The sequence below is a fragment of the Alligator sinensis genome, unplaced genomic scaffold (genome assembly GCF_000455745.1).
Source record: "Alligator sinensis unplaced genomic scaffold, ASM45574v1 scaffold833_1, whole genome shotgun sequence".
Classification (NCBI taxonomy): Eukaryota; Metazoa; Chordata; order Crocodylia; family Alligatoridae; genus Alligator; species Alligator sinensis.
Window position 1 is genome coordinate 871,846 of NW_005842475.1, and position 16,291 is coordinate 888,136.

The window sequence follows — 16,291 nt, forward strand, 5'->3', positions numbered from 1 at the left end:
CTCTGATGGCAGATAACAGAGCAAGGAGAAGTGGTCATTGCAACAAGGGAAGTTTAGGTTAGATAGTAGGAAAAACTCTCACAAGGAGGGTAGTAAAGCACTGGAACAGGCTGACGTGAGAGGTTATGGAATCTCCATCCTTAGAGATTTTTAAGATCCAGCTAGACAAATCTTTGGCTGAGATGGTCCTGCTTTGAGCAGAGGGTTTCATAGTTGTTGGACTAGATAACCTCCTGAGATCCCTTTCCACACTAATTTCCTATGATTCCATGATTATGTAGCTGCTGTTGAAAGAATACATCATGAATATAATGCTGTTTCCAGGCTATCAGGTTAAGCCATCACTTGAACTACTGTCACCAGCTCTGATTCTAATTGCCCAATCATATTGAAAGTGCACCACTACTTCTTTCTTCAAGCCTGCTCTATCAGCTGTTTTAGCATTTTTAGGCAATGCTCTGACCTGTCTCAAAGTTCTTATGCATCCCAGAAAGTGGCTTGTCCCTAACTCTTTTTCTCTTCACCCCTAAGTTCTCCTAACAGGACTGGATGGATATCTTAATCCAGCTGAGATGGATGGCACTGCAAAGACTATGAAAAAAATGCTTATCTAGGGGCAGAAAGAAACATTTTTCTCCTTTTAACTTTCTGCCATAGCAAGACCCTAAGTCTTCTCTCTTTGTATACCCTTTATTCTGTCTGTCTGCTTTTGTCTGCTAAGAAACAGATGAATTTCAGGTCACCTGCTTACCAGAACACTAGTAAGTATGTCTTGCATTTTGGTCTAAGAAGGATTTGGGTCCTACAGATAAAAACCTTTTATTAGCTGGAGAAAAGCATCTATATATGTTGAAGAGGATTACAGTGAGGAGGGAGAGGAGTATGGGAAGTTTATCTTGCTGAGGAGTCTCATGGACTGTCTTGTGTTTCTTCAGAACAAAAGATTATCAAATGTACTCATCTAGGAGTGGACAAAATACAGACACATGTAAACAGGATGCTGTACAAGGATGTGGAAGTAAACTTCCAGCCCGCCCTTTCTCTCTCCAGATACTCAACTGGTACTACCAAAAGACTTATTAAAGAACTCTGTACTTAATACAGGGAAAGGCCATACAGTGGGCTTTATAATTTGGATATCTTGGACAGTAGTTTAGTACTTGCGAGATATGAAAAGAAAAAACTGAATATGGTGCAGGGCATGTCCAAATTCTGCTTTTGCTGTGACAGGCAGCACTGTGCTGAATGGCACCACTGCTCTGCATGTGCTACCTTCTGACCAGTTTGATTAGTTCTGTCTTTCAGCAGAGCTAATCAGACTACTTAGCGCACCACATTAAACACCACATTATGTTGCTTTTGCTTTGTGACATGGTACATATGGAGCAGCGTGACATATTTAAACAGGGTATCATTTACCCTGTAAATAAGCTGTACGGTAAATGAACTTTATAAATGTGCCTATAAATATCCAGGTTAGTTTGTCATGTGTCCCTTTGCATATACGCATTATTTGTTTGGTAATCCTAATTTGAAATGCATATGCTAGTATGTGCCATTCTAGCACAGTGTGTGTTAAAATAAATGGGTAGCTACTTGTTGCATATTCAGTTTTTTATCTCCCTTGAACTCCATCTTGGTTTGAATGTGGGTGTGACAGGTGGGGATTCCAGGGATGGCCATGACATGCCCTGGTTCCCCATGACAGGGCCAGCTCTGCCCTAAGGGTACCTACTTATCTCATCTGCCATGCCTTGTTGGTATAATAATAACTGGGGAGGCTACCCCCGAACCTTTGCACCTCTGTTGCACCTCTCTGGTGCCGGGCCTTCCGGCCCCTGCGCACCCCTCTGGTGCTGGGCCCTACACAGTAGGGTGCCCTGCCAACTGTGCACTAATGAGGCTCCTTATAGCCTCATCCACCATTCAAATAATAAGACAAACCACCATTCAAATAATAAGACAAACATAAGCCCCTGGGCTACAACACAACAGTTATAATGACGACTGTGTTCTGCCCCTTTAAGAAGGTAAAACTTCCACCGTAGGGCATACATCTCCTATTCCTAGGTCAGCAAAGCAGGCATCCAAATGTCTCTGGGTAGCTCTCTAAGGCTGCGCTCCTTCCCTTGGCAGTCTCCAGAGAGAGTGAACCTGCTAGCTCCAGCCCGGGGGTTATATGTCCCCAGGGCCTTGTATCCTCCCGGTTATCTGACTGCCTGCAGGTGCTGGCCAATTAGCGTATTAGGCTGTTGGTCAAGCAACCTGCAGCAGTGGTCTAGCCTACCCGGCTCGCTGGCCAGGCTGATTCTAAACTTAAAGGAGCAGGCATATCTTAGTGCCCTACTACAGTGGGAAAAAAGGGGGCCAAGGAAATGGTATGGCTCCTGCCTCAACTAAAGCACACGTTTCCATGCAGCGTGCACAGTTCTCTAGAACAGTAACTGCATTAATCACAAACTGGTAAAAACCTTCCTTATTTATAATGAAATTTGCTCCCTAATGATAACAAAGGTGACGTTAATCGCTTAGTCAGCTGCGATTCTGTTGCCAGTCCCTCTATGATTCCTTCTTCGACCCCGCTTCCTAAGAATTCCATGAACAAAAGACCAAGGATGTTCCTCGAGCTCTAAGAAGTCGTATGGAGACAGCTCTTTTGGCACAGCCTGAAACATTGGTCTCTTAGGGGTCTACCAGCTTCCTACTTTACAGTGGGCTCTATGCTCATGACATGGCTCATGATCAAACTTTGTTATAGAGCAGATAGATGGTGGATTTCCAGACTTGTTAGTGATCTATTTCTCGCCCTTACAGTATGTGGTGTTCAATTTTGTATTCTCCTCTTACACTGAATTGCAAATCTACACTATTTCCTCCTGTGCCACATCACTGAAGATGTTGCTACACTGATGCTAATTTCAGAACCGTGGTGTAATTCTCTGGTCAGCTAGCAGGATGTCCTGACAGCATCTTAGTTTAAGTACTCTTTGAGTGATCTGCTGAAACAAAGCAAGCTTGTCTCAGTGGGCGAGGGAAGGGGCAGTGATGTTAGCATCTTCTATCAAGCTGGGTACTGCTGCAGTCAATGGGGGACCTCAGAAGTGGTCTTCAGTTCAGGATGGCATGCAGTCCTAAGGCCCACAGGCTGGCTAGCCCCTTTTTTGTTTGTAGGTGTTAGGGAGTTTGAGATTATTATCTTGTCAAGAGCCCTAGTTAATTCTGTTGTGAAGGCAGAAAGCATGTGGTTCAAGTCTAGTACAGAAACGGCCAGGAGCAGTCTAGCTGTGATAGCACAGAGCTCAGCATTTGCTGTTTTACCCTAGTGAGTGCCTTGCTGCTGTGTCTAAACTGCTACCACTACCTAAGCAGTTAGTTACAAGTTAGCTTGAGTATCTAAACTGCCTGTTGATGTGAATGTTTCAATTCAGACTGCTACCATCTGTTGTTTCAAGCTCTATGTAGACTATGGAAGATGCTACTAAAGTGGTTACTTTTGATTCCCATCTTCAAGATTTTTTTCAATAACTACAGGGGCCACAAACTTCCTTTTTAGATGGAAGTTTAGGTTCTGGTGCGACTCCATGAGGATAATCCCAGCAGTAAATCCCTTCCACAGTCTTGACATTCAGATAAATAACAAGCCCCAACAAAATGCAGAGCAGTATGCTAGTGAAGCAGAGAACAGATCATAATATTAAATGCTGGAGGCCTCAAGAACCAAGTATGATTTAATCGTAGAGAGAAAAAAAGCATTTTGATGGAAAGTGTCTGTGAAATAACAGTATAGAATCACACAAATGAAATAGCAGAGAGGAATATGCTCTTTCTTTACTCTATACTGTAGATTGTACAAGCATAATTTTAGTCTTGATACTGGAATAGAAATGCTTAGTCATGGAAATGGAACAATATTTTAAGTACTCTGTCTATACTTTTATTCTTTTGAAAGTAAACTTTGTGTTGAAGGATACAATTTATTAACAATGTGCTTGTTCTAAGGCAGGTTCTGCTGCATTTATAGTATAAAACAGCATTTATACTGTAAAACAGTTGTGTAAAGAGTCTGGAAGATTTTGTAAAATGTATAAATATAATCAGGCTCCAGTGTAATGCTGCTTTTCTTCCCACATTGCCACACACCAATTAACTTGAACATCCCTCATTATTTTTATGCTCAGTGTTCAGTGCCTGCCTTTCCTTTTGTTGACTTAATATTATGGGACCTTTTTTCTCTACATGTCTTCAGGATTTTTTTTTATCCCTAATCCTTCTTGTTTCTTAAGCTTTCATTGTACCCTGGTGGACTTAGTAGAAACGGGATCATCATCAGGATGAATGACTCAAGTTTTTTAACATTGAGTCAATGGTCACAATGAATCGATTCATATACCTTTAGTGAGCAAGTACAAGCTGCAGTGTCTCAGTGCACAGTTTTCTGAGCACTGTTGAAAAGTATTATAAACATGTATTATAAACATATATATTCTACAATTTTATTAACAGTATCATAAACATACTATTTACTATATTATAATAAAAGTATTATAGACTATTTATTTGTTTTATTATTATAAACTATCTGTGTGGTTCAGCTTAGGGTATGAGGGGGAATTATTTATCTTTTGCCTTGTATATTATACTTCTGATTAAGAATAAAAGCCTTAGAGTACATATCAAGGTTGTTTCATATAGGTAACTATTTATTTTTTAAAGTAGTTCGTTAGCCATGTTAGTCTGAAATCAGGCAGAAGACACAGAAAAATGCTACCTTGCCCTGCCTTTTTCCTAAAGTACATTTAGATTCATATTAGATGGATATGCATAATTATATATAGACTTTTTATTCAGTTAACAGATGCTAGTTTTCTGAGCCATACCATAGTTCTCTTTCTCAAAGGAGCATTAGCTGTTCTCTTCAAGCTTCTAAGATCCAGAGCAGTGATTCTTAACCAGGGTGCAATGAGGTCCTTTTAAGAGTGATGCACAATGTTACCGTTGTTAGGTGTGCAAACACCTAACATGTCTACGCATGATTCACAGGATAAACCCAAAGGTTTCAAATGGGAATCCATTGTGTCAAAATATTTTGACCTGTTGTGGGTTTTCTTTGCAACCAAAGAATTAGTCTAATATTTTCCTGTAGCAAAAAATGAATGAAAACTTAACAGCTGGCATTTTCTGAGGCATGCCATGAGTCTAATGAGACGGGTCTTAAGTTTAAACAGGTTGAGAACTACAGATCTAGCGTCTCCCAGGGATGTTACCTATATAGCTATTCAGAAGACAAGAATGTATTGTGAACAGGATGTGGAGAACTTTATATCATCTAAAAGATTTCATCTCTTGAAAATTCACACTGGAGTATGACATTCCCTTAAAGAAATTATGAGCAATAGACATACCCTTAAACAATTTTGAAAATGTTACCCCAGATACTCAATAGTTGTTGCCCAAACTTGCTATATTGGCTGAGCCCGGTGACTCTTTGAAGGCTTTCTAGTCATGTTCCAAGGTAGCTTGCTAACAACCGCAAGTCCAATTTTTTTTTTTTTGCTCCTACTGAGGCACTTGAGTGGGGTCAGAGTGTATAGTTCCATGGATAAGTTCTGGATTGGAATCATAGATAGATAGATTAGAGCCTCTTTTGATGGGGTGTGGGCAGAAGCAGCTTTTAGTTACCCAGATTGAGTTGCCTGCCAAACTCTGAAATCTCCATTGGCACTACATAGGTTTGACAGCATTTTTTTGCTACTCAGTTTGTCAGGCTACAGATGCCTGTGTCCCCTTATCATATAATAAGACCCTGGCTAATGGGTTTCAAATATACCACCAGTGAAATTACTACTGTAATCAGTCAGATGGCTTTTTCCTTGGTTTTAGTAGTCTGCTTCTTGTAACACTTCAGTTGAAGAGGTGAGGGGGGTGGTGGCTATGATTCTGGGCAAAGCTGTAGCCTGGTGCAGCTGAACTTCTGTCTCTCTCCCCCCCCCCCTTGTAATCTAGTATTTTCCCATCATATTTAATGTTTTGTTGAATTGGTTCACGCCTTTCTGTATTGGCTTCTGTGCTCAAATGACGTCTCAAAAGTTTGGGTCAAAGGAGGTAGTTTATTATCTGGAGTGCCTCTGCCACAGTACTAGCTTGGGACAGTGAATACAGTCTTGCAACTTCACTTGAAAGGTATCCAAATATTTTTCTAAAATAGTAGATTTTGAAGTTTTTCACAGCTAATCCCAAATCAAAAACATTGGATAAGTCAGTCCTTTAGGAATCGGGTAAATAGCCAGAGATTAGGATCTTGAGAGACATAGCTGGACCCAGAATTTGTTTTAAGAACTGCTACCCTCAACTATTAATAATTTGCTTGATTTACTGTTCCGAACCTTATATACTGCTTTGCTTTGTCCTTCAAGAATGGTACAGTCCGGATAAGCAAGTGTGTACCTCGCCATCTTGCTTCACCAATAACTTTTTTCAGTAATATAATGAGTTAACTTCCAGTCAGATAAGGTAATGCTAGTATTAATAGAAGTTTCAGTAAGTTGGTGACCTGTACAAGCTCCAGGTCCAGGAACTGCTTCTCATTTGGCATCCGAGCCTGCTGCTATTGTGCCAGCCATTTCATGAGGTCTTTGACAGACATAGAAGATGTCCATTTTCTCACTATTAGTGTCAAGTTACAGTAGGATCAGGATACAGTGCCCTTGCATGCAGTACAGCATGCAGTATAGCTTCTACTTCTCACTTCTGAAGGACTGTCTCATCACTGTTTTTATAGCACCCTTGCCCTTTCTGTTTCAAGGTATGACAGTCTTGATCTAGGAAATAAACTCATGTGCATGTACAGCTCTGTGAAGCTCTAATCTCAAAGCTATGAACCCACCTTGAAAATTCATTATTAACTGAAAACTGAATTCCTCCTTATTGATCCAGTAAAATGAGTTTTAATAATGCTGTGTTTATAGCCAGAATGCAAAGACTCTTCCCATTTGTATCTGTTAGTCACTGACAGAGCAGTTGATTTTTGCTGTCTGCTTTTAAAAATGTATATCTTTACCCTATGATTAGTGTTATCGAGGTATTGACAATCAGATGCTAAAAGATATAATCAGTAAAACATGTTAATTGTTTTAGAATTTTCTTAAAGTAGTTCTTTACCATGAAGTTTGTTAGACAGAAGTTGATGTGAGAGAGATTACATGACAAATTAACTGAAAGCTCATGTTGCAACTGAAACATTATCCACTGTCACAAAACATGTGTGCACTGATATGCAAGAGCTGACGAGCCTGTCAGGGGTGGCTTGCAGGAACTGCATATGTGGTTAATGGAAACGAAATCTAAGTGCAGTTCTGTAGCATGTGACTTCCTATTTCTGTAAGGTACTTCCAAGGGACTTCCTCTACTGAATCGGCTCCGGTCTCTAGGGATTTGATCTAGAGCTGTTGCTTAGTCTGCTTTTTTCCTTCGGTGGAGTTTTCTGAGTTTTGTTTTTAGAGGTTTTTTTTCCCCCCCCTCTTGTGCCTTTTCCAGCATGCAAGGATCTAGTGTCTACTACCCGTGACAGGAAGCTGAATACATTTGTACAGATCTCAGTGGTACATCCAGCAGAACAGACTTTGACGAGATATTCAAATACTGAAATCGTGGAGGTGAGCTGCTTTTTATCACATTAATATTCATTGCTGAATTTTATATTATTTACTTGTAAAGTAAATGAACAGCTGAAGCAAGTTAGTACATGGTCTGTAGTAATGGAAGCATACTGGAGTTGTTAGTAAAGCATACCTGAGAATGTTCTGAAGTCCTTGGCATGTAACCAGGATAAACAGTCAGAAATGAAGTTGCCTTTTCATGAAAGGTCTGTTTTTCTAACAGGAGACATAAAGAACAGTCTGGCTTTTCAGACATAGATTTAGAATGAGCAAGGAAATAGTTGCTTTCATTAAGGAATAAAGCTATGTAAAATTAAACTAAAATATGACTGCAATGAGTTTTGGTTGAACATTTTTATTGTAGGAGAATGTAGTACATGTAATATTCTGCTATCCATTCATTTTTCATTTATTCTCCTTTCAATTGGAAACTTGACATTTTTGTAGCTTGAAAAATGTGTTTGCTTTTATGATTTGAAAAGGAGGATATGTACAGATTTGAACAACCTACATTAAATTTGACAGCAAAAGTTACATGGCATCGCTTTCCTAATATTTGTCTACACTCCCTTGCCCCTTGCTCTAGAAATGTTAGTGTAAGAAAAAAAAAAGTAGAGTTTATATTTACAAAAATCCTGGGTCAGGCCACATAACATATTGTTTGATGTATTAAATGTTGGAGAAATTATTAGAAGCAGGAAGTTCTCTTTCCAGATTATTTTAACAGGGAAAAAATGAATGGCTTAATAAATCCAAAACACAAGAATGTTTCATGAGCTCTTTTTGTGATCTTCTGATTCCAACTGACTGCTTATTCAGTTGTCATGATTTGAACCATCAGCCACCCCAAAACTGCCTAACTCAAGTAGCCTGCAATACATCAGAATGGTTCAGTGCAGGCTGGCTGTCTTGATATGCTATAGGAGGTAGAATAGATGTTTCAGTATTTTACACCTTTTCTAATATGGGGATAACCCAGATTCTGAACAGAATCCTGAATTTCGTGTGTTGTACCTTTGGGTTTCTGTCACACTTCCTTATTAGTAGCTTATGAACATCACCAAACTTCACCAAAGGAAAAGTTTTCATTGTGCAAAATCCTTCCTTTCTGAAAATGTAAATGTATCTTCCCAATAATATTTACATTTCATATGGAGTTTGCTTGTTTTGTTTTGTTCTTTAAAAAATACAACAACTCTTTTATTTGTGACTGGGAAATGCCAAGCAATGGTTTCATATGGTTTATTTAGAAGTTCTAATATCTTAAAAGATAACATTATTACTATTGTTTCTCTATTTACAATTGTTCAAGAGAACTAGAAAATCATCATTTTATAGGATTCTGTCAAGCCTTATTAATTTGGTATTGTTTAAAAGAAGGAAATGTAACATTCAGGGTCAGTACCAGAATTAGTTGTTCCTAAACTCTTTTGACCAACATACCACTGTCATCTGTCAACGCTGCTTATAGACCACCATGCCCTCTTATTGTCACGCTTAAGAGAAAAGGTACGTATGATTTGTGAGCTGCCCATACAAAGACTACCCATGATCTTTGGACCACAGTGTGGGAACTACTAGGATGTCATGTGCTGCACTTCCTGAGCCAGAAAATTATCATGAGATCATTCATTCTATATGTATTAGGGTAAAATTCTTCTATATGCCAGTCAGGGCTAAGATTAAAGATGAAACTGCAAAAAAAGAAAAAAAAATCAATGAGTACCATCGAAGTACATTTACATTCTTGAATTTAAAAAACTGAGAGATCAATTATGAGCTAAGAAATTGAGTTAATTGTCACGGTGGTACTTGAGCCCATTGAGTCTTTTAAAATCATGCTGATACCATTCTGAACCAAATTTGGAGTGTTTTAATCAAATATCATCAACAGTTGACAGAAGTTATACCTTTTGTCCTTGTAAATGGAAATAAAAAAATAGTGACTGTTGGCCCTAAGCAAGTACCTTTGTAAAATTTCTTATTGGAAAAAAAATATTTCTGAACTCTTAAAAGTACTCATATAGGTTACTTGGCCTCTCTGAAGCACCTCTTTTCAATGTGATTAAGTTTTTATGCTATAAAGTTTTATGTTGCTAATGTTGAGGTAGCATTTTGCAATTCAGGTAGGTCTCTATGTTAGCAGAAATATTTCTTTTAAGAAGCCTGTAGTTTCTACACATTTATCCATAACTGTACACTGCACAGCTGTTACCTTACTGAATATAAGCTGTTTACTTATATAAGCTGTTTACAATACAGGGAACAAGAGACCCACTGTTTTTGACTGGTGTGACGTTCCCACCGGAATACCCTGTCTATGAGGAGACTAAAATAAAACTAACGGTCTATGATGTCAAAGATAAATCTCAAGACACAGTAAGTATCTAGCTCCTTGTCTTGCATAAATATAGTTCAGAGTTAAGTTTTCTTGTCCCGTCCCCCCCCACCCACTTTTTATCATTATTTTAAACTGAAGGAAATACATGCGAGGTTCTTGGAATTGCTCTTTCTGTATCCCTAAAATGATATTTATGTATTCATAATTTCATTTCGAGAAACCGAAAGAAATTATTGAAGAGGAAAAGTTGCTCCTTTCCACCACTTACAGTGGACTATGTAGTAATGGTTAACGTCTTTCTTTCTGAGTATTTTGAACTGTTTTCTGGTAGAGAGCATATGGAATAGATTGAGATAATAGGACTGCAAATAATCTTACCGGAAATATGTTACTGATCAGATAATGCTATCCATGTCAAAACCATGGCAAAATTGAAGCCTGGTATTTGGGGTTTAAGAAAGATTATGAGTAATCACATTTTGTTTTAATCTTTTGCATGTTGAAATCTGTAAGCCTTTCCTCACTGTCATTGTTATCAGTAATTGTCTAAGACATTCTGGAGGATATAGGAAAATGTAAATCTAACCTTGTAGAGACGGATTGCATATCTCTTATGCTGGTGAGCAGTCACTCACATGAACGTTCCTGTTGAAGTCAATGAGACTATTTGAGTGAGTAATTTGATCACCAATATGAGTCAGAATTATCTAAGCTAATGTACAGTAATGGCAGTACACAAACACGTTATCTAGAGGCCTCAAGTAGGAAACTGAGCATGTAACTTAGCTGTTTATCCTGATGATCCCATAACAGAATACCCAGTTAAATTACTCCAAGTTAATAGGTATTCATGTTTTTTCTTTAATAAAGAAGGGGATGGATGTTTGTTGTGCATCTATTTTGGATTTGCAGAGAGTGAATCAATAGGTCGATGGAGCGTCACCATTAGAGTAAGAAAGAGTAGCTGACCACCAAAGACTTGTTCTCTTCTGAATGCATGGAGGATTTTAGGAATAGTGTTTTAGAATGTGTTGTATCTGTATAGCTTGCATAGCTTAAGGTCACGTCTAATGTATTTAAGATACTGGAGTTAACATTATTATTTACTTTTTTCTCTCACTATTTTAACAATTAAGGTATTCTATGTATTGAGTACAGAATTCTAATAATTCCAGCAGGGAACTTCCCCACTTGGGAAACTATGCTTCATGATAAAGTGGGAGAGAGTTGGTGAGGGGATGTGGGCAGTGTGTAGACCTTTCACTATAACTCTTCCCCTTCATCACCCAGTGCAGCTGAGCAAACACTGTGGGTAGTAATCTGCTGTCCATATGTACCAGCATAGTATGAGCAAAGGGTTGCTTCTTCCCTGATCAGATATTTGGGTGGTAGACCTCCATGGCACCCCTTATACAACATGAACTATAAATATCCAGTCTAGTCTTATTTAATTCATACAGTTGGATAAATTTTGCAGCTTTTAAAAACTATTCCATAAAAATTACTACTTATAATCAGTGCTGTAGAATTTTACAGGATTGTTCACAAACCTACAAGGAGAATTTTTTTCTTTTTTAAATTCTATAGCATATAGCTTAACTTCTCATCTCTAGAACCATATTTCATTCCATATTCATTCTGTTATATTTTATAGTACTTTTCCATCGGGGAAATTTTTTGTACCTTCTTTAAAATTTCATATGTTTCAAATATTTAGCATCTGTGACATTGAACTGCAACATTAAAAAAAAACAAACAACCTGTAAACTATGGATGTAACTAGCTAGTAGAATATGTGCGTCATCGCTGCTTGGACTGCTCCCCAGTAGATGCACACCTGCTAGCGGTCAGCTGATTGGAAGGGGCAGGGCTGGGCTCCCATTTAAACTCCAGGGCTAAGGCCAGTGGGGGAGTTCCCTGCTGGCAACCAAGGGGGGAAGGAACCCTGCTGGAATGAGTAATGCATAGAGACCAAACTGAAGGTACGGCCCGAGATTGGGGACAGCTGAAGCAACTCTGGTGTGACGAGAAGAAGGTTGGAGCCAGATGGCTTAGATTTATGTTATAGCCCAGGGGCTTGTGTTACGTTTGTTGTTGTGACCGGCGGTTTGGGTGAGGCTAAGAGAGGATGGAGGAGGCCTCATAGGGGACCCACAGCAGCGTGGCAACCCCAGCCCCAGAGAGAGGGTGCAGCAAGAAGCCCCAGAGAGAGAGGGCACAGTATGAGACGGGGCCACGGAGAGCCTGAGCGCCAGAGAGGGCGCAGTGCGAGACCGAACAATGTCAATTGCATCTGCGAGGCTTGGGGCGTGGTACAGGAGCCACGCATAGCCCATAAGGCTGGGGTGCATAGAACATCCAATACAAGAACGAGACTAGTGATAACAGGAGAACTGTGGCCCAGAGGACGAAAGGCAGCCTCCCTATAAAATATATATGACATCAAAGTTGTGGCGGGCGAGAGTTGAAGGTGCTTGTAGGCAGCTTGGCACGGTAAAGAAGGCAGCAGGGGAGAGCACAGCGACCCAGCCCGCCCTCCTGTTACACTTGGATATTCACCGTGATATAGCTGCAACAGCACAGATCTCAGTGTAGGCCACAAAGTTTGCCCGAGAAACTGGGTAAATGGTTTGGGTGACTTGCCCATTCTAAGTTGCTGTGGCTGTGTTAGTAGTAGGAGCTAAGTTAGCTTGTTTAAAGCTAGCTTGCATTTTTCTAAGCAAACTGTAGTCACAGAAATAACTGTAGGGTACAAATACCCCAGGTCACTGGAAGCACAAAACTAGTGCTGCTACTACACTGCCAATAGAGTCCATCTGCTCTGGAGTCAAAGCTGTGATTGCAACTTATGTAGACATACCCCAGCTAGTGTTGTTTAGCTAGCTCAAACATCTATAAGATTATAGCCAAGGCAATGTAAAGGGTTTGGTGTGGCTTATAAAACCTTCCTTGGTGTAAAAACTGTGGCAGTTTGCTTGTACTAAATAGCACTTTGCCATGGTTGACTGCCGGTAGTCAAGCTAGTAGTTTAAACCGTGTGTGTGTGTGTATGAGCTGAATTTACTCTTTTGACTGCAGTGAAGACAAGCACTTGGTTATTCTTTGTGGTTTCCTTTCTCCTGAAATTTAAAGCTGAAATAGTTAAATTGCATGTATTTGATATGTGTAAATGTTTGATCAGTGTAATTTGCCTGCCAAAAATGGGGGGGAATATGGGAGGATTTTGATCTATTTTGTGCAACCCCACTCTGTCCTGTCATAAGAGGTATAGGCCTCACGTTCAAACCCATGGAGGTGCTAGCATAATAACAAAACGGTAGGTAAATCCTGTTCAATATGCTCACGCAAGTAGTCACAACAAGATAAATTTTTTGGTTTTGGTAACGTGCCATTAGTGCTGCCTTTTTAACAGATTACTTCAAAAAGATTTGAGGATAACCTTGCAAAATCAGAACACAGAGATTTAACTTCTCTGCTGCCTGTCATTTAACTTGCATTTATATAAGGGCAGCTTAATTATATCTAAGCACTGTGCAGCTGTTATCACATCTATAGTACTTGACATACTGGCTGCTGTAGCCACACTTTTCATATTTTGTGCAGATTTCTATTATTCTTGTCATAGTTGTGACATGGCTGTGTGCTATAATAGAGTTTCTAATAAAATGAAACGGCTTTTATTGTTTAAAATATGCTATGCCTAGTTAGAAAGACTGTTTTATTAATTCAGGGTTTCATACAGAATGAAACTTTTTCATGAAAAGGTTGCTTTTTACTTTACTTTGTAGCAGGAATAAAGAATGCTAAGGTTAGCACTGAAATTCAAAAGAGATCATTTTAAATTTAGCAAGCAAAACCATGTGTTCAAGGCAGCGGGTGATGCCACACACTGAAAAATGTAGTGACATCTGTTTCTACATCACAAAGATTTTCTTCCCATATTGCCATAAGCCAGTTTATTTATGTTTCACTGACTTAAGTCAAACTGTCTCTAAGATTTGAGAGTTGAGTTTTGCCCTAATGTTTGGGCTGCAGCTGTTTTTTAGATCACAGTACTAGAAAACCAAAATTTAAACCTCATAATATGGATTGTTAAAATAATGGCATTTCCCTTCTAATATGAGACTTAGAATTCTTAACTTTCACAAAGGTTTTTTCAGTTGACTTCTGTATAGCATGCACACATTTGCACAAGTTGATCTAGCATATTTTGATGTAACATACTGAAAGTGGACATTCTTATAAGAGATACTGTATAGCACTAGTCAGATCATGTTGTCATACGTGTGGTTGAGCTGCAGGAAGAAACTATAATATAAAGAATTACTGTAATTTACAACTGAGAGAAGAGGATGTCTTTAGGGTTGGAGTCAGGACTCCCACTCTCATAAAAATTAAAATACTATAGTATTCTGCAGTAATATTCCTGAGACACTGTTGTTTCATGCAGTGCAGCTGCATTGATTTAGTCAACAGTTGTGAAATAGTTGGCATTGTTTTTATCAGGATGTATTCTTCTGTTTCCAACTCTGCTGCTGACTTGCCTTACTGGTGTGATCTTATACAAGAAACTTCATCTCTCATTTCCATACATTTCCCATCTGAAAAATGCTCAAAATAATGTTTAGCTACTTCACATAAGCCTTTGCTATAAGAGTCTTAGATTAAAAGAGTTAGAGATTACGAGGCCCTCTCCACACACTACATTTATGCAGTGATTAACGTGGTAATTGCAGCATAAATGGCTAAGGTGCTACATGTGCACTGAATTTAAGGAGCTATAAAATGACAAACCAGCCATAAAAATGTTCTACATATAAAACATTTTTATGGTTGTTTTGTATGGCTCCTTAAACTGAACATGGTTGGGACCAGATCTGACCACCAGTTGATTGTCAGCTCTGGCCAGAGACTATACCAGGGTCTTGAACTAGTCCTGGTGAACTCCAGGGCTGAACTCCAATCTCTCCATCCCCGGCCCCAGATCTGCACTGAATTTATAACCCAAATACTTTGTTCTAGGTGAACCCAAACCCTCAGACCGACGACAACCTTTCCAATTGATAGTAGGTGAATATTATTGATATGCAGTAATAGCAGATAAGAATAATGCAAACAATTCTATATCTACCAGTCCCAGGGTTGTCACCCAAAGGAAGGTACATCTGACCAGTATGTGAGCTTCACTCCGAGGTTCCCTCTTGGATGTCAGATGGCAGCAGCCTGGAAGTTAGAAGTCGAAGCCCAGTCCTCCCAGTGGGGTGGATGAGACGTGCTGGTAATATGCCCTCTGTCCATGATGCCTTGGGTTCCCCTCACAGGGGCACTTTTCTACTCTGAAATCCCTTCTTTTGTATCTTTTTCCCTCTGTAATGACTCTTCATTTCTGGCCATTGCTGATTGGTCTCTCAGTGGCCATCATACTTGTCTCTGTTTTGTCATGTCATCATAAGCCTTTGTTTCACAAACCCAGTACATGCCTACATCCTAATTTGAGCATTACTGGTATCCTCCTAATTTGGTCTGTTCCCCAAAACTGGAAAGCCCAAGGGCTCTCAGGTGAGCGCTGTGACCTGATGCCACCTTATCTCATGTTATGGAATATTGTAGTACATACCTACAGTTTCCCAGTCTGTGTGTCTATCCCTGCCTGCCTTGAAGGCTGTGAAACTGTGTGACAGTCAGGTTTTTAGAAATCAATTACTTGTTGCTGTTGTCCTGGACCATTGTTCTAATGCATATCTACTTTACCTATAAACCAGTTCCCAAAAGCAAACCTCTAAATACCATTTTCTAGCCATCGTGCCAGAGCATAAGAATGGCATGTTACAGGCTGGTTACTTCCTTGTGATCAACATGCAGAACTGTCTTTAACACTTGGATCTGAGCTTCCTGCTCATGAGAGAGGAGATTCAGAAATTCCTATAATATGGTGCACCAGATCTAGACAGGATCCTGTCAGATCCAGACAGAATCCCTTTACACAGATTCCAGATGCAGGAGGAGACAGAGATAAGGAGATCTGAGACCACAGGGCTAGACTCTGGTCCTGTAGAAATTATCTGGAAAAGATAATACTGAGTCACAAAGAGCCAACCCTAGGGGTGAGCGGGGCCCAGGCCATATCAGCCTGTGCAGCGGGGGGCTGGGAGGGTAGGGGAGGGAAGGAAGGAGGGTGTGGTGAGCAGTCAGCAGCTGTGCAGAGTCCTGGTGCCCTTGGCAGGGCCTTTCCAGTATTGTCCGAGGTGCCCCACAAAGTACAGGACCTGGGGCGGTCGCCCCAATTTGCCCCCCG

General features: G+C 39.8%; 1 protein-coding gene across 1 annotated transcript in view; it reads left to right on the plus strand.

Moving 5' to 3' along the window:
- INPP4B (inositol polyphosphate-4-phosphatase type II B) overlaps nt 1-16,291 on the plus strand; it is a 554,084-nt gene that overhangs the window by 204,483 nt on the left and 333,310 nt on the right. Inside the window, exons 6-7 of the mRNA XM_025212602.1 lie at nt 7,534-7,652; nt 9,918-10,034. Coding sequence (XP_025068387.1) covers nt 7,534-7,652; nt 9,918-10,034 — 236 coding nt within the window. The remainder of the gene's footprint in view (nt 1-7,533; nt 7,653-9,917; nt 10,035-16,291) is intronic.